General features: G+C 42.1%; 2 protein-coding genes across 6 annotated transcripts; both read left to right on the forward strand.

Annotated features, from left to right (window-relative positions):
• The first annotated feature begins 1,973 nt into the window (after positions 1-1,973).
• Positions 1,974-6,553, forward strand: LOC143303495 (uncharacterized). Of its 5 annotated transcripts, none has more exons than XM_076623718.1 (7): positions 1,974-2,156; positions 2,712-4,272; positions 4,404-4,574; positions 5,405-5,796; positions 5,903-6,108; positions 6,194-6,269; positions 6,413-6,553. In XM_076623718.1, the coding sequence occupies exon 2, from the start codon at positions 3,205-3,207 to the stop codon at positions 3,709-3,711; it is 507 nt and encodes a 168-aa protein (XP_076479833.1). In that variant the 5' UTR covers positions 1,974-2,156; positions 2,712-3,204; the 3' UTR covers positions 3,712-4,272; positions 4,404-4,574; positions 5,405-5,796; positions 5,903-6,108; positions 6,194-6,269; positions 6,413-6,553. The 5 variants fall into 5 exon arrangements, with proteins under 5 accessions (XP_076479833.1, XP_076479834.1, XP_076479832.1 ...); XM_076623719.1 differs by having other exon boundaries at positions 5,759-5,796; XM_076623717.1 differs by having other exon boundaries at positions 4,404-5,796.
• A 12,059-nt stretch (positions 6,554-18,612) lies between these two features.
• Positions 18,613-25,959, forward strand: LOC117161869 (uncharacterized). Its single transcript, XM_033343621.2, has 3 exons — positions 18,613-18,942; positions 24,955-25,020; positions 25,195-25,959. Exons 1-3 carry the CDS (start codon positions 18,613-18,615, stop codon positions 25,957-25,959), a joined length of 1,161 nt encoding a protein of 386 aa, XP_033199512.2.
• Positions 25,960-26,192: the final 233 nt, after the last annotated feature.

Here is a 26,192-nt window from a genome sequence, read left to right on the forward strand (position 1 = left end):
AGTGGGATGGTAGAGCGCCTACATTGACAACTCGAAGCGGCGATTAAGTGTCACTACACGAGCAATTGGGTCGAAATTTTGCCGATCGTTTTGTTAGGCATTCGAACCGCTACCAAGAAGGACCTCAATGCAACGGCGGCCGAAATGATTTACGGCATCGGTATACGATTGCCGGCAGAATTCTTTTTACCGACGAATCAACGGGCCAATTCGGAATACACGAACCGGCTAAAAGAACAGATGGGGAAAATCAGGCCACATCCAGTTACGCGACGTGGCGAAAAGAAAATCTTTGTTTTTCGCGAACTAGAATCATCGCCGTATGTATTCTTGCGCCATGGCGCGATTGGAGGCCCTTTACAGCCGCCTTACGACGGGCCGTTTAAAGTGGTCCGAACAGGCGAAAAGAATTACACGTTAAAGATAAATAATCGCGATGTAACGGTCTCCGTAAACCACTTAAAGCCCGCCTTTATCGTATCGGAGGACTTCGAACAAAGAACCGCTGATACTCGTAACGTGTTGTTTCCGGTGAAGCTTCGGTACAAACAAGACGCCGATCAAACGAACGCCCGCGATGAGAGCGATACAACCAACGACAACCAGACGAACGAAAAAAACACCCGGAATAGACACGTACGCGGCCAGGGCGTAGAGTCCGATTCTCCGATTGATTTTAGGCAGGTTTCGGCTAGGCCGTAGTAAACAATAGTCTTTGGAAACTGATTTAGAAAAGACATTTGTTGGGTCTGAAGGACCTTAGCAGGCAAGTGACTCGGGTTTATGACGGGTGCTTAAAGCTATTGAGAGTACGCCGTACGGAAGAGCGGACATCTGGTGTCCGTCTGGCCCGCGGTGTGTGACCTGGGCCAGGCAGAGAGTCGCCCGGCGTAACAAAGAGTCTTGAATAAATTTCGTCTGCACGAGTCGCGAGTCGAGACGTGTAAAGAAGCCGTTAGTCAAGTTAATAAACACACTATTAAATAAAACTTCTTGGGCACCCTACGCGTCCTACTACCTCACGTTACACTTAACCAATCGAAAGAAAATAGGCAAACTGTTCATTCCTACGAGCACTGTGCTCCGTGTACAGTAAAGTATTTGTTTTTTTTAGCTCTTGTATCTGATGATTAGCTTCGGAATTGTTCAAGTCATTCTGGTAAGACTTATAATAAAACAAATATTCCAAAGAGTCTCTTCACGAATCGATGAACGTTGTAATATATGTACTTGGATCGGTTCGAAAATTTCTGTTGTGATTTCTGTAAAATTATTCTATTGTAGCTATAGAGACACTTGCGTCAGGTTCAGAGAACGAATCAGACTGCGTGAAAACTTAATTCTTCGCGAGTAAATTCTCAGATCGACCCTTCTTCACCAAATTGTTCTTCGATTTTACATTCACTTCATCGGTGTTAATAGGTAGATCATTGGTTGACAATTCGCTCCAGTGAATTGATCAAATCAACAGACAAACAGGGTCTTCCTATGTTCTTTGTTATCGATGGTCTTTTGATAGTCAGTGTATAGTGCATAGTCAGTGTATTTCATCATCTTCCTCATGAACTTTACCAAGTCTTTCAATTGCGTACGCATCAGTTCGCAATATTTTTTGGTCTTTCCGTTTACTTGTCACCGTATCTCTGTAGCGATATCCCGTTCCGAAACTAGCTTCAGTCATTGTATGTAATCGACTTCCTTCTTCATCTCATTTTTCAGTGGCACAAGGTTGAGTACATAGCCTGTCATAGTTTTTCATGTGTACGATCTCGTCCGTGTGACATCAATCTCATTTCAACCATGAGATAGCGACCCCGAGCTTTGGACTCCTTTGGACACATCACTACCTTATCATCATAGCCTACACAGAAGCTATGACACACCCTTAGTCCACATCATAAATAAAGGCTTCGACTCCTGACCTCCGACGCATCATCGGCTACACAGAAGCTATGACACACCTTAGTCCACATCATAGATAAGACATCGACCCCCGACCTTCGGACACTTCTCCACATCATAACCTACACTTAGCCCCTCAACATCCTAAAACCAAAACGTATATAAACCGAAACTTCACCCAGGTCGGGCAGTTCTTGTTCTTCTTCTAGTTGCTGTACTCATACAACCCCTTTTCTCCAGTCCGGTGTTATTTTGTAAGTGTTAACATTTATAATAAAGTTTTGTAATATCGTAAGGTAGTTTGAATTAGAAATCGGTTGAAAATAGAAAGACCGTGTACGTCGTCTTTCTGTGGTTCGTTTACATTTAAGAGTGCCTATGTGACTAAAGGCACGTAGTTGGTAGTTCTTACATAGGTATGAGGAAAACAATAGACAACATTAGAAGAAGGACGGTTTCGCTATCCAAGGCGGGACGACCGAAAGATCAGAGTGTGCGAGTCGAAAAGTGTGCGTGTTGCGAGAGTTAGAGCTAATCGAGTCGTCGAAGAGTAGAGTCGTTAGACACCGAAGAGTAGACTCGAGAGAATTGGTAGAGTTGTTAGAGAGAGAGAGTGTGTGTGTTAGATTCGTTGTGACGAGAGTGGCCAAATAACTGTAAAGTTATTTGATATAGATACGAGTATTGCATTTAGTTTCCGTTAAATAAATATCGTTTTCTGTCCAATTTATATTTGTATATTCAATTTAATATTAATAAATTGTAAGCAATCGGGAAAAATTTTCTATCTTTATTTTCCGATATTACAGTTTTATAAAGGAAGATTAGTAGTTGTGTCACGACTCAGCCTTCTTACTATAACCCAAGTATCAATTTTACGTGACATTTTGGCGATCCTGCCAGGATAGTGAAAATTGTTTGTTCGGAAACCAAAAGACATTCATCATCTACGGAAGATAGAATTATTTGGAACTACGGTCATTCGCGACAACGAAGTAACTATCAACGAAACCGGAAGAAACATTCATAAAGCATAAAGCATCTACGGACACTAGATCCCAGGATTGTGAAACATCGCTTCGTCTGGAAAACAAGGACATCCATTCCTACGGGAAGGACTAACTTAGACTACGGTCATCCTCGGCGACGAATTCTTAATCCACGAAACCAGAAGGCCTTTGGAACTGGAAGCATCTACGGAAGCTAACAAATCAAGGTAAACGCTGGATTCATTTTGCATATAGAGGCAGACTATCTAGCTTCGAACAAGACTCAGACAAAGAGTTAGAGACACTTAAAACGATGTCGAAAGATAAAGCAGGCACTGGTAGAAACAAACAAAGTATTGAGGTATCAAACCATCTACAAGAACAAATCACGCAAGTACAAAGACGCCTGGACCTTTTAGCCCAACAAACAAATGGAGAGAACAAGCAAAGGGTTAAGAAAATCGAAATATTGGGACGCACGGTAACTAAAATAAAGGTAGGGCTGAACGATAACCGAGCCACGTTAATGACAGAAGACTTTGAATCAGTCCACGATGATACGCTTCGACGCACCCGGCCGTCTGCACCAGAGACAGAAAGCGATGACGATGACGTGCGAATGCAGCCAAGAAACACACGTGAACCTCTTCTGACAGCAGAAAAAGCTGTAAAACATATTCCGATACTAAACGGTGATGACGACATAGGTGTAGAGGATTTCATAGCAGATGTCAGAGCAATAAGAAACTTATGTTCGCAAAAGGCATTACTACTAAGGCCATTAAAAACCGAAAAAATAATAGGCCGAGCAACACAGTAAAACTATTACTGTCTTATATACATATTATATTATATCATAACACTATTATATTGCTTATTTATTATATTAGCTCTTAGCATTTAGCTAGTTAGTTAGTTGGTTGGTTGCTTCGGCTCGCACCATTAATTAACTCACGTTGAACACCCCCATAAACTCAACAAGAATACACTACTAATAATATACAGCATGAGAAAACTAAAAATTACAAATATGAAATATAAAGTATAAAATACGAACTCTGGTCGACCCGACTTTATTCATTCATAATAGGAACTCGCGTCGAGCCGATACATTCTCTCATACGCTGCTCGTAAGGTGGCGAGGCCACACATCGCCGCCGCGAACCACCTTACATGCGCATCCCATGCGACCCGCTAGCCCATGCGTCCAGCTCTTCCTAGCCACACAATACGGCTTCGATCACCTACCCACGTGTGCGTCTTTACAAAATCTATTCTCGTTCTGACAATATCGTGCCATGCCACAAGTGCAATCTTGCTACCAGTACTAATTCAATTCATTATTAATATTCACTAAAACGCTCAATTAGCTATCTCTACGGTAAGTAACTAAAGCGTGTCCCGTAAAGTGTAACGTGTGCGTTCGTATACTCAATAATTGATTTATAACGCACAACCACACGTCCACCAGCAGCTCACTTTAATTTATAACATTTATTATTACAACCACAGCTCTATACAGCTATGGAAAGTTCACTGTTCCCAGCTGTACTTGTATAACAATCTATTAGAGGCACATAACCTACTAATGTCAAGCAGAAGCATAACTGAGTCAAGAATAGCTACCTCAGTAAAACTACTACATATTCTTATACATTGCCAATATATCCCACTAAAAACAAGGTATGTATCCAACATGCTTCAACACCCGATAAACTATCTGAAATAAATAAATAAGGTATTTATTTCCGGATAACCTCTGACCCATCATGTGTCACCGTTGCGGCAAAGAATATTCCTACCCCAACGCTTATATATCTTCCCCATCAGATCAACACTGTTCTCTCCGAACTCCGGTAATAAGCTCCATCATACTATCTCAATGGTCAACTGCTTTAAATAATATATCCACCTTTATAACCTATATCCTAACATACGTGAAGAGTTAAAAGCCTAATTCGATAGTCAATAACTATATAAAATCCATAGTACTATTTCCCTAATCATCTACTATAAAATAATAACTAGTCCCCATACCTAATCCATAGTCCATCCTTATAGTAAAATAGTGAAATAAAGTAAAATAAACTAAACTCTATAGTACTATCCTGGAGGTCACTTGCTAAAATAATATAAAATCCACTTCATAAAGTAATCATTTGATACCCACTTTCAACATCAAAGCCTCATTCGCCTAACACTACGCGAGCATCAACTTAGTTCTCCCTACCTCTAGATGTAAGTACCTCCCTCTTATATGCCTATAAATAGAGAGTATATCACACCTAAAGCAACATAGAAAAATATGTGACAAATTTAAAAGCCTCCTTCACAAGACAATTACTAGTAATATACATCCATCGTACTAACCCAGCAGTCAATTAATATAGATAATATACTAATACATAGCTAAGTAAACTAACTCCATAGTACTTTCTGATTTCCAATTGTTAAAATAATATACATAATATAAGATCCACTTCCCAAAGTAATCATTTGTTACGTACTTTTAGGTATCGTAACCTCCTTCGCCTAACACTACACAATCGTCAATTAGTTCTCTCTACCTCTTAAAAATAAGTACGTCCCTCCAAAAAGCTTATAGTAAACAAAAAAATAAATAATAAAACAAATAATAATAAATAAAATTAAATACACATAAAAGTGGTTAATAGTTATAATGACATATAATCACTATACCTAATTCAAAGTCACTGTTTATAATAAAATAACCTAATACATAAATAAAATAAACTATACTCCTTTGTACTATCTTAATGGTCAATTATTAAAATATATATGGTACAAAATTTACTTCACAAAGTGTTCATTCGATATCTACTTTCAATAATGAAACCTTCACCTAGAGCACGCAATCATCAACTAGTTCTCTTACCTCTTAAAAGTAAGTACGCCCCTTCTTATATGCTTATAATAAAATAAACACCTAAACGTGCATAAATAACTACCTAAATAAGTAAACGACATACTCATTTTATTCTTACTTGTAGGTAACAACTCATCAACATACGAGCACCAAGCAGGTATTAACATTAAAATTCCTTCACTGAAACTATCAAGAGCTGCAGAAAGAACACAACTACATCCCTATCACGGCAACTGTCTGTCATTATAAATAATAATATTAATCACAATGAGCATATCACGTGGCTAGCTGCAAGCTTATCTCACTAGTCACCTACTGTTATAAAATAAGGTAAAATTCATAGTACATATACAGTATCAATCAACCCACACAATCAGAATAATCAACATAATAATCACCCTGTGCCTACTTCCAGGTATCAATATAACAAACCCCTCTGACACTCTCGCCCTATGCGAGCATCGATTCCACTATCTCTCACCTAAGCATAAGTAAGTACATACCTACTATAAAACTATATTAATAAATAAATGAATAAATATCTAGCATAACAACACTGTAATATCATACTTGACTCAATAGCTCCTGTAATAGTCAATTGCTTAAATTAAAAATCTTTTATTAAAACTTGCAGAGAGTTGCAGGAAGGATAAGAACTACGTAATAATATCTGACGGATCACCAACCAGATGTATCCTACGAGCAATATCCCTATCACGGCAATATTATAGTTGTAATTATAATTAGCAATACGAAATATAAAACATATAACATACCTACCTTTTAAATGGAAACCTAACCTATACCATTCATCATACATCCTATAATACTGTACTTATAATTGAATTACAAATTTCTATCCATTATCTTAGCATTAAGACTTACATACTAATTAATAACTCAGCACTGTTAACACCCATATTTATTAAATAATTACTTCCATATTTAAAATTTAACACATATCCTATCAAGTTTCATACAAGTATTAGAATAATTATAACTTAATGCACTTATCTATCGAGTTAAATCATAACGTCCATTCCGCATCTAAATTACTCCTCCTTTTCATTTTTCATCCTAAAACATTCACAATTACCCCTCAGTCACTTATAATCTAATCACCTCAGTGTAACGTACCAAGATACCACGTTACCACATATTACATCTATCACTCCTACTTAAGAGTATAAAACTCCTCTTAATAAATTAACTATAATAAAATTACATTACATTTATGCATCAAAAAAATTTATACATCGAATTACTAACTAAACCATCCATACTAAAAATCTTGTTATACAAGTATCAGCTACAACAGGACTATAAAATATTCCTTCAAATTTCAGTTAACATAATTACACCTTGGGCTTACTTATGCAACTTAATTACGCCGACACGCCAATTTATACATCAACTGCTCTTGCAATCACAAAAAAGTTCGCTTTATCAAGTGATTCCCAAATTAACGTTTGTTTACGCTAGATACATAACCGCCTATAACCTAACTTCAAACTTTTTAATTTCCACCATTCATTAGTGGTTATAGGCGACTAATTGTCTCCTCCACATCACGAGCATATGCCACTGTCAACTTACTGTCCACTAAACAGTCTATTGTTAGTTATTTAATATATTTATCCCAAATTGTCCCTCCTCATCTGTCATAACGACATCATATATTACTTATTTGTCTTATATCTGCCCTCCACTTTCATTTCACTGCTTTAACACATTAATAATAGTAGTCTTTACGTCACACGTCACCCTTAATTCTCAATAATTATTTTCGGGAGCGCGCCACAAACACGTCCGCACACGTCAACGTCTCGAGCCGAACAACCTAACTATGAAACCTTAGGTACTATGAAATTTGAGGAAAAATTGAAGAGTTCGGACAAGGAGGGTTGGTCCAACTGAAGTAGCAGTGCCTGTGAGAAAAGGTGTAATAGAATTCGATCTCACCTCTACATATTTATGGAGGTAAAGGACACACCTAAACCTGAAACGGCGCCCGCGGGTGATGCCCGCGTCCCTTCGAGGGGAGAACGTGCACGGTTGCCACCAAGGGAAGGTCAAGGAGTGGGATGAAGATGTGCTTCGGGCGGCCGCAACAGCAGCTGCCTGGAGTTGGGAGGCATCGACGACGACGACGGAAAGAGGAGTGGAGGAGGAGGCCGACAACCTCAGACGAGTCGTGACTGCAATATGCGAGGCTTCCATGCCGCAAACCATGCTGGGCACCGGACGAAGCAGAGCCGTGTATTGGTGAATTCCCGACATCGCGGAGCGAAGGACGAGATGCGCTCGCGCCCGTACACGGTACCAGAGGTTCCGCCGCAGACGACCCCGCGACACCGGAGAAGTCTCCCTGTGCTACCGGGCGTACCGCGAGCTACGGCGCTCGCTGCAAAAGGAGATCAAGATCGCCAAGGACCGTGCATGTTCGGACCTGGTCGAAGCAGTCGAGTACGGCTCGTGGGGAAGGCCATAGAGGACGGTGATGCGAAAACTTCGCGCGAAGGACTTCCCGGCTACGACGGAGATGGAGCCGGCACTGCTACTGAAGGTTTAATCGCTGCAAGTCAACAAGCGACTTATTTATTTATTTAATCTTAGTCCGTGCCTTTCGGCTTTGGGCGACTTCCTGATTACATCTCTTATATTGCCTTTACTTATTTCTAACGCTTATCCTTCTTTGCCTTCTATCCTCTAACCTCATCTTTCTTTTCCTTACTCTTTTCCCTTCTTGGCCCGTTCCCCAGTTCCTTTCTTTCTCCTTTATACATTCCTTCACTAATTCCTTCTTCGATTCCAAGGCTTTCTCCTCATACCTTACTGCTCTTTTCAGTGCCTTTTTTTAAATTTCCTCTATCTTGCACTCTTCTCTCAGGATCTAGTTTGGCGTTGTTGTGTCTAAGCCTAGCAACCATCTCACGTATCTCCATTTTACCCTATCCAGTCTCTCCTTTATGTTCCATCCCCACACCTCAGCTCCATACAGCGCTACACTCTCTACCAGTAACATCCTCATTCTCTTCTTGTAGTCCCTTTTAAATATCCTTTCTCCTACGCTCCATGTCTTAGCAAGCGACTTAAAACAACGGTTAAGAAAACTGCGATGGCTGAACCAAAGCAGCCCTCGTACGCGGAAAAAGTAAAGAGCGGAAAAGTAAAGTAGCAAGGTCGGGCAGATAACAGTAAAACCACGTAACAGTAAAAAAAAAACAGTAAAAAATCTGCGCACACTACGCAGAAAGCGAGCACAGCACGAGAGCGCGCACAAGCAAGGACAAAAATGCCAGCTGCGTAAACTGCAGGAAGGCAGGGAAGAAGGGGGATCATGCGGCCTCCAACGTAAACTGCCCAATGTACAAAACGGAGTTGGAAGCGACAGTTGCAAGAACTATGAGTAAAGGAACAAATGAAAACAGAAGAGGACATAGGAGAAGGAGGAATAAGGATCTTGCAGCATAACATGCAGCGATCCAAAACCGTTCCCTACGAAATCAGGACGCAGATGAGAACTGATGGCGACGAAATCTTGCTGATGCAAGAGCCACACAGTATCGACGGAAAGACACCTGTACTCAGAACAGGAGTCGCGATCGCCCGTCGAGGATCGAAATACTGTCAATGGCGGGAGTAGGCGTGAAATCAGAACACATAACGCCACTCGAAGTCGCCGGACTCTGTACAACGCATTGCGTATATGTGCAGATAAGTGACGGAGAAACGGAATTTCACATGATGAGCCACTACTTTCTGCCGACCGAAGACATCGGAGTCGGCATCGAACACCATCATTGGCCTAGACTCAAACGTAAAATCACCGTTGTGGTGTAGCAAGAGCATTGACGACAGAGGAGAAGCTCTGGAGGCCGTTATAGCATAATACGGCCTCCACGTCCTTAACCAACCAGACATACAACTGCATACATCAAGACAACTTGAGGGCGATTGAACATAGACGTAACCATGGCGAGTCCAGAGCCAGTACCACTCGTGAAAGAATGGAGAGTTCACGAGGACGGAACCTCCAGTAACCACAGGATACTGGAGACGCGCCTGGATTTCGAGGAAAGAAGTACCACGCCGCAGCTTCAGGAAAAAAGGTACAACACGCAAATTGCCAACTGGGAGGTGTTCCAAAGAGTTGTCATGGAGGAGAAAGAGGCACTCCGAGAGACAACCCTCCAGCAGGCTGAGGACGCCGAACGAATGGCCGAACAAATGCAGGCAGTCCTGATAAGAGCCTGCGATGCGGCCATTACAAAGAAAAAATGGCATAGGTCAGTACCATGGTGGACGCCCGAGCTCACACGAGCAAAGAGGAACACCTACCGGGCAAGAAGAAGATACCAAGGGGCTAAGGACCTCGCAACGAGGGAAGAAGAGAAGCTGCGGTATAGGGAAACCAGAAAAGAGTACATGAAAATGATCACGAGAGCCAAGGTCCAGAGCTGACAGAAATTCGTAACAAAGGAGGGTAACAAAGAACCCTGGGGTATCGCATATAGAACGGTCACGGGTAAACTCAGGAGAGAAGAGACAGTATCGACCCTACGGACGCCACAAAGGGATACTTCTAACTGGCGAACGACCGCAACGGCGATGTTGTCCGCCCTCCTACCCGACGACCAAGAAGAAACAGATACGCCGGAGCACGCAGAGATCAGGCGTAGCACGACAACCCCTCCGAATGTCGAAGACACCTCAGAGTTTCGGCTTGAAGAACTCAGCGGCGCTGTGAAACGGCTGAAGAAGGGGAAATTGTCCTGGTCACGACCTAATCGAAGCGGAGACAATACAACGCGCCTGGAGGGGGGATCCATCAAGATCTCCTTAGGCTTATGAATGGCTGCCTCACCTGGGGGGTCTTCCCGAGAAGATGGAAAGTGGGGAATGTTATCACCATCCCGAAGGGACCGGATCGGGGCAGAAGTAGTCCGAAGTCCTACAGGCCAATCTGCCTGCTTTCTATGGTGGACAAATTGCTGGAAGGACTGATGGCTACTAGGACGGTGACCATTTTCCACGAGCAATATGGCTTTTGCCCCGGAAGATCGACGGTGGACGCGATTACCAAATTCCGCGAAAAAGTCGAGCAAATGAGCGAAAAGAATTGCGTCCTCACAATTGCACTCGATATATCGACAACGTATGGTGGCCGAACGTAATGCATGAACTGAAGAGAAGAGGCTACCCCAACAACCTGTATCGATTAACGAGGAGCTACTTTTCAGACAGAATCGTGCAAATCGCCGGGAAAAATGAAGCAGTCAGCAAGCCCGTCACGAAAGGATGCCCGCAGAGATCGATGTGGCGGCACGGGCCACGGAACTTTCCAACGGGTCTGGATACAAAGCGCTACGCCGTCAAAGCGCAACACCGACGTGCCCAATGTGCCATCGATATCTTCATGCTCTTTCCGCCGAATTCTCATACCGAAGAGCATACACGTGCCAGCCGCGGTGGCACTTCTAATGAACGCACGTTAGAGGAGGATATCGATGGACAACGAAGGGAAGATCCGTTCGATCCGGAACAGAAGGACAGTCAGTCTATCTTGCGCCGTGAAATAAATAAGTCCTCAGTGAAGTTGCATAGCAACGCGCCGGTTGAACTCTTGGTGTCAATTGTTAGTTGTTAATCGTTACCAGTTATTTGTTGATCATATCTGTTACGCCGGGGGACTCTCTACCTGGGTCAGGTCATACACCGCGGGCCCGACGGACACTAAACGTCCTCTCCTTCTTACGGCGTATCCTCAATAACATTAAGCCCCGTCATAAATCCCATTAATTTGCTTGCTAAGGTCCTGCAGAACGAACAAATATCTTTCTAAATCAAGAAAGATATTGTTTACTACGGCTTGACAAAGGAAAGTTGGGGTTTTCCGCGTACGATGCTTCCTAATAACAACTTTCTATCGAGGGCAGTTAAGATCTTTGCTAGTCCACCAGCCTTCGTTTGACCAATTAACAACGAAGCCTATTTCCGACACACCCATCACGAGCTTTTCTACGACACAGCATCGTCACTGTAACTCACTGCTCCTACGACCTCAGGAGAGTCAAGTCAAACTTCTTCTACACCGTTGGAAGAGTCAACTACTTCTTCTATACCGCGAGAAAACTCATCAACTAAGTCCAAATCTAACGCCTAAGCACGAACACTCACTTCCTCTACTAAGTATCCTCTAGTGCTACGTCCACTAACATACGAAGTTCAAGTCTAAGAGCCTTGCTCTAGCGTGCATATCTATCGTACCTTCGGGCTACAAGTTGTCATCTAGGAATTGTATCTACTCAACAGTGTAACTTAAGTGTTGAAAATAAAACCTTATAATTCTGTGAATCACAGTGTTATACTAATTCAACCACCCCTATTCTCCTAATGGAAATCAGGGGATCAATCAACTCGTGGTGTCGATTGCTATAATCGTAACGGGAATTTACGACTCCCGTTGACGTCCCTCCTCGTGAGTTCGTCTCCTCGCGATTGGTCGAAAATACAATATCTGCTAATTTTTATTTGTTAATTCTGTGTGTTAAATCGTTTCTTAATAAACTATCGTTCGTTAAACATCTGAGTATTCCTTTCGACATCCTACCTATCACGACATCCCACTCCAAACTGGTGATTACCGACGTGATTTAACGTGATATATAGTGAAAGACGCGACAGTGATAATGCTGTCGCCTTTTTTTAACCACCGATTTTGAGTGCGCCGCGATGATGGAAAATAATACTCAGGGAACTTTAGCCAGCCAGGTGGTCAGCATGTCTTCACTGCTGCCCACGAACACGGCGGCATGGTTCGCCCTTCTGGAGAGACAATTCGAGGCAGCGCGGATTACGGAGGACAACATAAAGTACGTGACGCTAGAAAAATGCCTCAACGATCAACAGCTTCAGGACGTCGAAGACCTGGTGACGAACCCCCCAGAGACCGGACGCTACGAAAAACTGAAACACGCGTTCATTCGCATATTATCCGATACGGACGCGACCCGGATAAAGAAGTTGGTGAGAAGCGAAGAGATGGGAGATAGAAAGCCATCTCAGTTTTACCAACATTTAAAAAACTTTCCAGCCTGTCCACGCCAGATGATTTTACCCTCACGCTGCGGAGGAACCGATTACCCGCCTGCATCAGGCGTATCCTTGCCGCAGTCGACGACGCGGACCCGGGAAGGTTATTACGGCAAGCGAATCTGATTGCTGAAGAATTCAAAGAAGATTATCAGCGCACCGCCCGAATAACAGCAGTAATGGACCCACCAACGCAAAGCGCTGGAACATACGAACCGATGGCCGCCGCAATCAACGTGTTGAGCGAGCGAATGTCACAGATGCAGGCACAGATAGACGCGTTGAGCATCACTAATCATCGTCGACCACGACCACGATCACGCTCGCGTTCGCGATACCACCGACGTTCGCGCTCGCGAGATCGGCCACGGCAAGACGGTCTGTGCTTCTATCATGCAAAGTTCGGAGAACGCGCGAGGAGCTGTCGTTTCCCATGCACGTGGAAGCCGGGAAACGAGACCAGCCGTCCGTAGACGCGGCAGACGACGACGGCCTGAGATCCCGCCGCATCTTCGTTACGGACAAGGGAACGAAGATTTCTTTCCTCGTAGACACCGGCGCCGACATCAGCGTATACCCCCGCAGTAAAATCCATAGGCACGTCAAGAAAAACGAGTACGAACTATTCGCGGCCAACGGGACGCGCATCGCAACGTATGGTACCACTGCGATTGGCCTTAACCTGTCCCTTAGACGAGCCTTCAAGTGGAACTTCGTAATTGCTGACGTTCAAACGCCTATCATAGGCGTAGATTTTTTAAGCCATTATGGGTTGCTCGTGGACCCGCGAAACAAACGACTCCTCGACACGACAACCCAATTATCAACAAGGGGATATGCTGCCACGACGGAAGAAATATCCATCAAAACCGTAATCGGCGAATCGGTCTACCATCGACTTTTGGCGGAGTTTCCGGATCTAACTCGTCCACCGGCCTTCGGACGAGAGAAAATCCGACACAGTGTGGTACACCATATTGAAACCACACCCGGGCCACCCGTCTACAGTAAACCTCGACGCCTCGCACCGGATCGTCTCAAGCAAGTCAAGGCGGATTTCGCAACAATGATCGAGCAAGGAGTGATGCGGCCATCGAAGAGTCCATGGGCATCACCCCTGCATGTCGTCCCAAAGAAGGACGGATGTCTACGACCATGCGGCGACTATCGTGCGTTGAACGCTCGCACCATACCCGACAGGTACTCCCCACCACACATCGAAGATTTCGCGCAACATCTGTACGGTAAGCGTGTCTACTCAAAAATCGACCTTGTCCGCGCTTACCACCAAATCCCGATCGCGCCAGAAGACGTTAATAAAACCGCGATCACGACACCTTTCGGACTTTTCGAAGCAACCAACATGATGTTTGGGCTTCGAAACGCCGCGCAAACGTGTCAAAGATTCGTTGACGAAATTACCCGTGGTCTGGACTTCGTGTTCGCTTACACAGACGATTTCTTAATCGCATCCGAAACCGAAGAACAACATCGCGAACACCTTCGGATTTTGTTTGAACGCTTAAACGAGTATGGCGTAGTCATCAACCCAGTAAAGTGCGAATTCGGTGTGAACGAAATCACATTCTTGGGACACACCGTAAACGCCGACGGGATAAAGCCGCTAGCCGAACGCGTTGACGCTATTGTAGAAGTACCGCTCCCCCGGACCGTTAAAGCACTACGCAGGTACCTCGGTATGATTAATTTCTACCGACGCTTCATACCGGGGGCCGCAAAAATTTTTCAACCCCTAAACGACCTATTAAAAGGAGGAAAAAAGGGCAACGCGCCCATCAAATGGACAGAGCAATCCGAAGCCAGCTTCCGCGAGTCGAAACGCGCCCTCGCTAACGCCACGATGTTAGCGCATCCGATACCTGGCGCACCTGTTAGCCTCGCGGTAGACGCATCCGACTATGCAATAGGAGCGGTCCTCCAGCAACGCGTCAACGACTCTTGGCAGCCGTTAGGTTTCCTTACCAAACCGTTGAACTCCGCGCAGCGAAAGTACAGCGCGTACGACCGCGAATTACTCGCTATGTACACTGCGGTAAAGCGATTTCGACACGCCATTGAAGGGAGAAATTTTATAATTTACACCGATCATAAACCCCTTACATATGCGTTCAACCAAGATCCTGATAAGTGTTCGCCGCGACAATTCCGGCAACTAGATTACATCGGACAATTCACTACCGACATAAGATATATCAAGGGGTTAGACAATAATGTTGCCGACGCTCTGTCACGCATCGAAGCGATAGGAAAGTCTGTGGACCATCGAGCTCTCGCCGTCGCGCAAGAAACCGACAATGAACTAAGCAACATTGTCAACTCTGATACATCCGCGTTATGGTTAAAGAAAATACGTTTCCCCGATCACGACATAGAAATATATTGCGACGTATCAGGTGACTTTGTACGACCGTACGTACCGAAATCCTTGCGGCGCGACGTATTTAATTCGCTCCATGAGCATACACGTGCCAGCCGCGGCGGCACATCTAATGAACGCACGTTAGAGGAGGATATCGATGGACAACGAAGGGAAGATCCGTTCGATCCGGAACAGAAGGACAGTCAGTCTGTCTTGCGCCGTGAAATAAATAAGTCCTCAGTGACATTGCATAGCAACGCGTCGGTTGAACTCTTGGTGTCAATTGTTAGTTGTTAATCGTTACCAGTTATTTGTTGATCATATCTGCTAATTTTTATTTGTTGATTTTGTGTGTTAAATCGTTTCTTAATAAACTATCGTTCGTTAAACATCTGAGTATTCCTTTTGCACCTATCACGACATCCCACCTCATCGGTGTTGTGTCCAAGTATTTGGAAACTTATATTCGATGACCTGCTGGCTGAGTTACTGACGAGCGCGATAGAGTGTGACCTATCGCGTACGCGAACGACATAGTGATCCTAGTCGCTGGAAACGCGAGGATCGAACTACAGGAAAAGGGACAGGAATTAGCTACACGCGTTTCTACCTGGTGCACCAGGAAGAAACTATCGCTATCGGCGCGAAAGGCAGAAATGCTGCTAGTCAAGGGCGAATTGGACGCGGAGAGATCACCGGTCATCAAGATCAACAACAGGCGTATTAGAATGGGACAAGCGATCAAATACCTCGGAATGTACCTTGAGAGAGGCCTAAAAATCAACCGGTATATGTATGAAGCAACCCATAAGTCCCAGAAACTGTTCAGCAGCCTCGCAAGAGTCGCCAAGGCGAAATGGGGACTCGGACACGCAGCCATGCGTACCTTGTACGAAGGGCTATTCAAGCCGATAATCACATACGCCGCAGCCGGCTGGAGCGACCTGTTGAATGGGAAAACGAGGAACATGCTGATAAGGTCACAGAGGATGGCACTCCCCCAAGTGACGAAGGCCTACAGAACAATGTTATAAGGAAATAAGAGGACAAGACGAAGCAAACAACGAGAGAGCAATCGTCAGAGAAGCCATTGAAAAGTGGCAAGAACGCTGGCAGGCTACACTGAAGGGCAGAACTACCTTCGAATACTCCGACATTATCAAGGATAGGCTTGAGAATCACTGTGTAAGACCCGACCACTACATGACACAGTTCATCAGTGGACATGGGGATTTCAACAGCAAACTCAAGACATTCCGTCTGAGCGAAGTGGACTCATGCGACTGCGGCGAGGAAGAAACCCCTCATCATGTCCTAGAAAATTGTCCAATTTTCAATGTAGACAGACAGAAACTGTGGAACGCAATACAAGAACTGGACTTGCACTGGCCGGAAGAAAAGTGGGAATTTGTAACAAAGGACGTATACCCCCACTTCCGTCAGTTCACAACGAGTATTCTGCAGGCAAAGGAGCAGAAGAGAAGGATCCTACGAGAGATGGGGGGTACATCCCAGCAAAGACGACAACCCAGAGAGAAGATCGACACAACCGGGTGTGTAGACAAGCCAGCCTCCAAGACGAAGCCCAAGGCTGGCTCGACGGGCACCCGAGCAGAACAGAGAAGAAGAAGAACCTACAGCACCGGAAGAAAGAACAACAACAGCAACAATAACGACGAAGACGACAACGACTAATAGAAGAAACTCCACGAAGCAAAACTCGGAACAACAAATAACACAGGACTCAAGATAGGACAACAAACATGAAAGAACCGGAAACAATGGACAAAGAACCATGGGAAAGAAAAATACGATAAGTACGAGTCGGAGAGGAGAGGAGAGGCGGCGCCATGCGTGTGTCACAGGGTAAATTTGACTCCGATAAGATAGTTAATCCTAATTATTTTATCATGAGTCGCCGCCAGGGTAACATCCAGTCACTCCAAACATGACCAAAGTCCAGAGTAACATCCAAACATGATATGACCAAAGTCTTTCTCCCACTCTAACCACTAAACTCATATAAATACTCCTCCCAAAATCACCCGAGCAGTCTGCAGTCTGCAATACTCAAAACCTACCCAAAACCTTATCGTTGTGAACCTCGAATATAATAAAAAGTTTATTGTATAAGTGTGTGAAAATAAAGAGCTCGATCTCCTGTTTTGAGATCGACACTTTGTAATAATTTGATAAATTATTACGCTACATTTTGGCGATCCTGCCAGGATCCATTCGGTTCAGGGAAAACGAAATCACGATTTCGGTGTACGCGCATCATTGAAGATCGAAGGATCAGCGGACCACTACGAATCTTTGTTACTACGAAACCCTGCAGCAACTTTCAACGTTTCACTACGGTGAAACTAGACGAGAGGACTACGGTCAGCGCAGAGTAAACCTACGAACAGGATTCGGGATCTAAAACCAACCAGAGAGGAAACACCCCAAAGGATCCTCAACTACTACGGTAAGCTGGAAATCTGGATTCATTTTTACGTTATTGTGTGAGAAAACCAAGTTTCTCAAGCGTTTCGAGTTCAATTAACAACGATAGTTCAAATTCAATAAACTCCATTAAAATCATGTCCACACCTCGAAAAGAAAAAATCGAAGCCATTAACACCGCTTCTGCACCCGGAGCTACGGATATATCGACTCGTACCATACTCGACGCTATGCAGAAACAAAACGAGCGAATCGAACTTCTTGTGCAATGTATAAAAGAAACACAACAAATGGCCGATAGTGAAAACAAAAAAACGTGCAACAGAGATTAACTATTAGGAAAAAATATCTCGAAAATGAATTTATGACATGACGCTCTTACTGAATTAGGCTCTTTTATTACCATAGACGAACCTAGTACCGCGAAAGACAGACCTCCTCCACCTATTCGACCAGAAGCTAACGATCACCCTTCCGGTGAAGACCGTTTATCGCAATTTACTTCTCCGAGCCACAGACGCGATAGCGTGTATTCCACAGCTAAATGGCGAAGACGATATCGGAGTAGAAGAGTTCATACGCGAAGTACATGAAGTACAAGCCATGTGTAGCGAACAATCAATCCTACTCAAAATGATTAAGATCGATAAAATTACGGGTGAGGCCGCAATGTCCATCCGCAATATACGGATTAGTGAATACGTACAACTGTACGATGCCCTACGACGAAACGTAGCCACCCGAGCCTCCGTTCGGGAACAACTAGATCAGCTACGCGAAATAACACAGCACTACAACGAAGATGTTTAAAGTTATATCATCAGGTTCCGCAGAGCGTTCAATAAGCTACAGTATAGTATAATAAACGAATATTTGGACGAAATTACTAGACGAGTGTAATGAACGATAGAATGCCGAGAGACTCCGTAACCGATTTCATTCGAGGCCTAAAAACCGAAATAGGACAAGTATTACTCGCCAGCCCACCATACAATATCATCGAAGCTGAAAAGAAAGCTACCGACATTGAGCGATACTTCAGAGAAGATCGAAATCGACGACCAAGACCAATGGAACAACCAACGACCAATAATCCCAACCCAATCATCATTAAAAAACCAACTCCAACACCTAATCCAATGCCAAGAACCTTCCGGCAAGACGAACGAATGCCATGCTTCAAGTATAATCAAGTCGGACATGCCTCCAGTCAATGTAGAAATTTTCGATCTGTTAGGGAAGTGATACATTTACACTGTACATGAGAGTGTGTGTGTAAGGGTTAGAGGGCGTCAAGGACTCAGTGGAGACAAAAGACTGTTGCCAGATGTTAGAAGAATCTAGGCTAGTCGGTTGGCAACCAGCGTGCGTGCAAGACGTCCTTAGAGAGGAATATAGGTGTATAACTATTATATGGAAATATAGTCAATAATTTGTATTCCCAAATCCTCGAATTTCCTTAACATGGTAGCAGAGCGTGGTTACTAGTTTTGCAAGATATTTAGTGCGTGGTTACGATCTTGCGAGTGAGTTTTCAGTAAAGAAAAAAAACTTTCAGAAAAAAAATATACTTCGAGCACGTAGGAACGCTTGAGTAAGAAAAGAAAAAAAGAAGAATCAATTAAAATGGAGAGATCGGAAATCATGATACCTATATTCGATGGTGAGGATTATGGAATGTGGAAGCAAAGAATCACGATGTTTCTCAAATATAAGGAATGCGAGGTTGTTACAACTAGAATGAAGAACGAAAGAGACGATGAAGACTGGGACAAAAAGGATTTGAAGGCGATTAATATAATTTATAGTGCAATATCGAACAGACAATTGGAGTATGTTAGGGAAGGAAAAACGGCGTATGATATAATAAAAAGGTTCGATGAAATGTACTTGAAAGAGTCGACGGCACTGCAGATCGTATGCAGAAGGAGATTGGAAAACATAAGACTGGAGAACTACAGTGATTCAGCATCATTCTTTAACGATTTCGAAAAATTAATCAATGAATTAAAAAGTGCGGGCGCACAAGTAAGTGAGAGGGAAAAGCTGAATTACATGCTCAATACGTTACCCGAAGAATACAGCTACATAGCGGACATAATAGACGCATTGAAAGAAGAGGATCAAACGGTAGCGTATGTAAAAAATAAAATAGAGGTAGCAGAGAAGAAAAATAAATCCAATCGAGGAGAAAGGCAAACCAACGCCTTTTCTGCAAAAAAGGAAGGATGCTTCAGATGTGGAAGATTAGGACACTTTGCGAGAGAGTGTCAAAATGGCGTCCAAGCGGAAAGCAGTAACGGCTATTGGCATGGGCCAACACGTGGACGAAACAGAGGAAGAGGGAACAAAGGCAATACGAGCAGAGGACGTGGAAACTTTCATCGTCAATCAACAACCGGCACGGGCGAGCATGGAAACTCAAGAGCAGGCATATGGATAGCAACGGCGCACGCAGCAAACAGCAGTGAGACGAATGAGATAAGTAAGAACGAAATAGTGTGGCTATTAGATAGCGGTTGTACTGATCACATAATTAATAATATAAATTATTTCGATAAATCTATCGACCTAAAAGAACCGGTAAATATATATTTAGGCGATAATAGACCGATAAAAGCGACAAAAGTTGGGAATGTTATAAGTTATTTTGAAGCATTCGGAAAACAAAATAAAATAAATATGAGGAAAGTATTTTACGCGAAAGAAATGTCCGCAAATTTGATTAGTTTAGGTAAACTAACAGACAATAAGAATACGGTTATTTCCAAAGGAAATATTGCGAAAATAATAGATGAGGATAATCAACTTACAGCTGTAGCGTTCAAAGAAAATGGGACATATAGAATAAAAAGTATATTGAAAGGGAAGAAGCACTTAGTAAACAGCGCCGAACGTAGTGGTATGAGTAAAAAGGAAAGATGGCATAGGATGCTAGGACACGTAAATTTTAAATATTTAGAGATTTTGGGTAAAGAGCAGCTAGTGACTGGCATACCGAATGAATTTGAAAAGGAACTTTTGAAATGTAGGGTGTGTATAGAAAGCAAAATGCATAACTTACCTTTCAAAAATAATCGAACTACGGCTAGGGAAATAATGGAAATTATTCATACGGACGTATGTGGTCCCTTTAAGACCACCGGATTCAATGGAGAAAAATATTTCATTTCATTTATCGATGATTATAGTAAAATAGCTAGGATCTATTGTATAAAATCAAAAGATGAGGTCTTTGATTCTTTCGTACAGTTCGTAAATGAAGCCGAAAATTTAACGGGCAAGAGGTTAAAAATATTAAGATGCGATAATGGTAAAGAATATTTAAATAATCGAATTTATAAATTTGCTAGGGATAAAGGTATAAGAATAAATAATTGCCCAACATACGTACATGAATTAAACGGGACAGCGGAAAGGTATAATAGAACAGTGATGGACATGGCGCGTTGCTTGTTAGCGGAAGCGAAAGTACATAAAAGGTACTGGCCGGAAATAGTTTGTACAGCGGCATACTTGAAAAATCGAATATTAGCGAATACTATAGAAAGAAAGACACCTTTTGAAATATTCTTCGGGGGAAAACCAAGTGTTAAAAATCTACATCTATATGGAAGTAAAGTTTTTGTAAGAAGGCCAGAACAAAAAAGAGTTTCCAAATGGGACAAGAAGGCAGATATGGGAATTCTATTAGGATATAGTGAAGTAGGATACAGAGTCTTATTAGGTGGAAAAATAACAATAGCTAGACATGTAGAGGTCATTGAGGCAGACACTAAATGTATCGGTTTTGAGGAAAATTCATTAGAGGCAGATAGAAATGATAGCGAAGATAACTATTCATTGGATGGTATGGATAAGGAAGAGTTAGAAGGTAGGAAAGATGAAAATAATAGTAGTATTGAAAGCTCAAACACTCCTAGGAGATCTACACGTATTAAGAAAACTCCAGTAAGGTATCCAGAAAAGGAAAATATTTGCGAGATTCATGCAAATTATTGTAAAGTAGATATCCCTCGTACATTTGAGGAGGCGATTTGTTGCGAAAATAATGAAGTTTGGAAACAGGCTATGGATAAGGAAATAGAATGTCTTTATAAGAATAAAACTTGGAAATTGGTAGAAAGGGTAAAAGGCAAAGAAGTATTAGATGTAAAATGGGTTTACACGAAAAAATCAGAGGACAGGTATAAGGCTAGATTAGTGGTAAGGGGATTTCAACAAAGAAACGTAGCCGATGACATATATTCTCCAGTGGCGAGTAATCAGACCTTTAAGATATTGCTATCATATTGTTGTCAAAATGGATTAATAATTGAGCAAATGGATGTAGAAACTGCCTTTTTAAATGGTGAAGTAACCTCGGAGGTATATGTAAATCAACCAAAGGGATATGCGGACGGAACGAATAGAGTTTGTAAATTATCGAAAGCGCTTTATGGGTTAAAAGAAAGTCCGAGGGACTGGTATGAGTGTTTTGATAAGTATGTGACGAGATTAGGTTTTAAAAAGAACAATATAGAGCTGTGCCTATATACTTATGGAGAGGGAGAAAATGTTGTTTATTTGTTAATATACGTAGACGATTTGTTGATTTGTAGTAAAAACAAAGGGAAGATACAAAGTGTAAAAAAAATTATTAACTGATAAATTTGAAATGAAAGATTTAGGTGAAGTAAAAGAATATCTTGGAATAAATATAGAGTATGATTATTTAAAAAATGAAATGAGATTAAGCCAAAAGAAATACATAGAATCATTAGCAAACAAATATAAATTACATAACAGCAAATTGTACTGTACACCTATGGAGACCAACTTAAAAATTGAAAAAGCTGAGATAAATAGAGAGGACATTGGATACAAGAATTTAATTGGCGCATTGCTGTATATTAGTGTAAATACCAGACCCGATATAAGTTATAGTGTGAATTATCTGAGTAGATTTCAAGATTGTTGTAACGAGACACATTTTAAATATGCCTTGCGAATATTGAAATATTTGTACCGGACTAGAGATTTAGGGCTACATTATAAAAGAAATGAAAAGTGCGAAACGATAGATTGTTATGTGGACGCTGATTGGGCAGGAGATCATATAGATAGGAAATCGACTTCTGGGTATGTAATTAGATTGTATGGAAATGTAATTGGATGGAAGTCTAAAAAACAAAGGTGTGTGACAAAAGCCTCGACGTATGCAGAGTATGTAGCTCTATCGGAAGCGGTGAGCGAAGTAATGACTATCAGAGAACTAATGAAAATCTTCGATGTAAATGTAGACGATAACCCTGTAAAAATCTATGAGGATAACTCTGGAGTAATGAGTATAGCAAAATACGGAACTTTTACAAAAAATTCTAAACACATCGAAGTTCATTACCACTACGTTCACGAGTACGTAAAGGAAAATAAGATAAACATAATAAAAGTAAGTACAGAAGAAAACACTGCGGATATTTTTACGAAGGCACTGTGTAGAGAGAAATTTGAAAGGTTTAGGTCATGGATGAATGTAAAATAAGAGAAATGTAAAGAAAGCGATAAATGTTAAATATTTTGTTAATTCGACAAGTATGTAAATAAAATTAAGTGTACAGTATAAATGTAAGGAGGCGTGTTAGGGAAGTGATACATTTACACTGTACATGAGAGTGTGTGTGTAAGGGTTAGAGGGCGTCAAGGACTCAGTGGAGACAAAAGACTGTTGCCAGATGTTAGAAGAATCTAGGCTAGTCGGTTGGCAACCAGCGTGCGTGCAAGACGTCCTTAGAGAGGAATATAGGTGTATAACTATTATATGGAAATATAGTCAATAATTTGTATTCCCAAATCCTCGAATTTCCTTAACACGATCACCCGGCCAAAAGCTTGACAACAATATTCTTTTATTGCAACAGGAAAACAACGTACCCCCGAAACAAGCAGTGTCAAACACAGTTTACTTGGAAGGAAAACCGACAACGATATGCTTTATTAATGGTGGTGATCCAGCCAAAATAACCAGTCTTGCCGAAAACTCAAATACATACGATCAAGTCTCCATATTTAAAGATTCAGTCAGACTCTCGCATATAGAGGAAACTCTCCGCGAACCAATCAAAAAGATATTGCTGTTTTATCTCGACGTATTCAATTTAGAGACCGACTAGACACAGACTCTAAAAAATACACGGCGTTCTCTACACCACAAGGACACTACCATTACAATAGAATGCCATTCGGTTTAAAGAATGCACCTGCAGCGTTCCAACGCATGATGGATACCGCGCTAAGAGGACTTATAAATAAACATTGCTTTGTGTATTTAGAGGATATTATAATATTCGGACAGTCGATTGAAGAGCACAATAGCAACCTTGCGATAGTATTGCAACGCTTACGCGAACTCGGACTCAAAATACAGCCGGATAAATGTGAATTCCTTAAACCAAAACTAGAATATCTCGGACATATAGTAACCGCCGAAAGTGTAAAGCCAAATCTCAAAAAATTAGAGGCCGTTAGTAACTTAAAACAGCCGCGTAATCCCACAGACATCAAATCTTTCCTAGGACTATCAAGTTATTACCGCAAATTCATCAGAAACTTTTCTAAAATCGCGAAACCACTGACTGAACTTACAAAGAAAGAGACACCATTTCATTGGACAGATAAAACCCAAGAAGCATTCCAGACATTAAAAGACAAACTCTGTTCATCACCCGTACTAAAATTCCCAGACTTTGCAAAACAATTTACACTAACGATCGACGCCAGTAACGAAGGAATAGGTGCTATCCTATCACAGGACGGACATCCATGTTGTTATGTCTCACGAACTTTGAACCCACCGGAACGAAATTATTCCACAACTGAAAAAGAACTTTTAGCAATCGTATTAGTAAAATTAGAGGAGTATTAGTGCGATATACAATACACTAAAGGAAAAGACAATACTTCAGCCGACGCACTATCTAGAATACATGTTCTGACGAGACGAAACGAAAATTTAAACATAGAACTCGGTAAAAAGTATCATGATTGGGAAAAATCTACCGACACGTTACCCAAAATTCTCAAAATGACTCCGAACTGTAAATCTTTCTATCAATTATCGATAACAAGCTAGGAAGTTACGACAGAATCAACTAGTTAACCAAATTAAACGAAATCATTCGTAAAAACGATAAGATAGGTACAGGTGACGACAGTTTCACAGAAACCGAAAAGAATACGATCAAACGAATTTCATGATTCCTGAACAACACCAGGTGAAGGAATTAAATTTTGCATGGGACCCAATCCAAACATACAGCGACGGGCCACAAAGCAGTCCAGTAAGGGACGAGGCGCGGTGTGACGTGGCCGCACATCGCTCCATTAGGGGACGTATTGTGCACAGGGAAGGACCCGGTGTGTCGCTCACACCGATTCCCGGGCCCCTCTCGATCGCAGTCGGGACAATCATCGTGGAGGTTTTAGTCGGTTAGAATCCGGCTTTTCCTCATAAGTGGCCTGGTGTTCTGGGTTTCCCCCACGTTAATAAAAAAAAAGAAGAAATAAACTTTAGCATAAAACAATTTGATGGAACTCAAAAAGTCACAGACTGGATATCAGAGTATGAAGAGGAATGCAGAAAATATAAAATCAAAAGTGATGAGGAGAAAGTCAAAGGTTTAAAAAAGTATTTAGAGAAAACAGCAGCAAAATGGTACCAAACAAATCTGCTGAAGGCTGAAGGATACAACTGGGAAGACTGGAAAGACGCATTTCTCAAAACTTTTAACAATAAAGGTTGGTATGCAATACGATACGCTTACAACTGCAAATATGCTTCAGGTTCGTTCATTGAGTATGCCTTAGAGAAAGAACGATTAATGTTGGAAGTAAAGAGGAAAATGGCTGAAGACGTGAGGATTCATTTGATTGTCATTGGATTACCTATCGACATCCAAGATAAAATCGAGAGAGAAATTGTACAATCAACAAATGACCTAATGGGAATTTTGGGACAATACGAAGATCAGAGAAAAAGGAAAGAAACGCAAGAAAAAAAGGTAAACCTGGACAAAAATGCAAATCCACCATCCAAGAAACGACCGTGCACGGTCTGTGAAGCACTGAACTTCCCGGGCCGATTCCACCCAGTAGAATTATGTAGAAATAGAAGCAGAAACGCTCAGAAGAAACCCAAACAGGTAAATTCACTAGAACTATTTAGTCAGTGCAGCCTCAGGAGCGAAAGAAATTATGTGGCTAAAGAAAATATTTCTTGAATGTAAAATAGAGATCCTTAAGTATATGCTATGTGTAGACAATACTAGTGCCGTGAAATTAATTAAGAATCCAGAATTCCATCAAAGAAGTAAGCATATTGACGTAAGATATCATTTCTTGAGAGATGTATACAATAGGGGCGAAGTTGATGTAACGTATGTAACAAGCGAAGAGCAACTGGCAGATATATGTACAAAGGCGTTGCCAAAACCGAGATTTGAATATTTAAGAA

The sequence above is a fragment of the Bombus vancouverensis genome, chromosome 13 (genome assembly GCF_051014615.1).
Source record: "Bombus vancouverensis nearcticus chromosome 13, iyBomVanc1_principal, whole genome shotgun sequence".
Classification (NCBI taxonomy): domain Eukaryota; kingdom Metazoa; phylum Arthropoda; class Insecta; order Hymenoptera; family Apidae; genus Bombus; species Bombus vancouverensis.

Coding starts and splice junctions, on each gene's coding strand:
- LOC143303495 (XM_076623717.1), top strand. CDS start 3,205: ATGTCGAAAGATAAAGCAGGCACTGGTAGAAACAAACAAAGTATTGAG.
- LOC117161869 (XM_033343621.2), top strand. CDS start 18,613: ATGCCGAGAGACTCCGTAACCGATTTCATTCGAGGCCTAAAAACCGAA. Junction 18,943..24,954: donor ATTTTCGATCTGTTAGGGAA/GTGATACATTTA, acceptor GAACAACACCAG/GTGAAGGAATTAAATTTTGC. Junction 25,021..25,194: donor ACGGGCCACAAAGCAGTCCA/GTAAGGGACGAG, acceptor TTTCCTCATAAG/TGGCCTGGTGTTCTGGGTTT.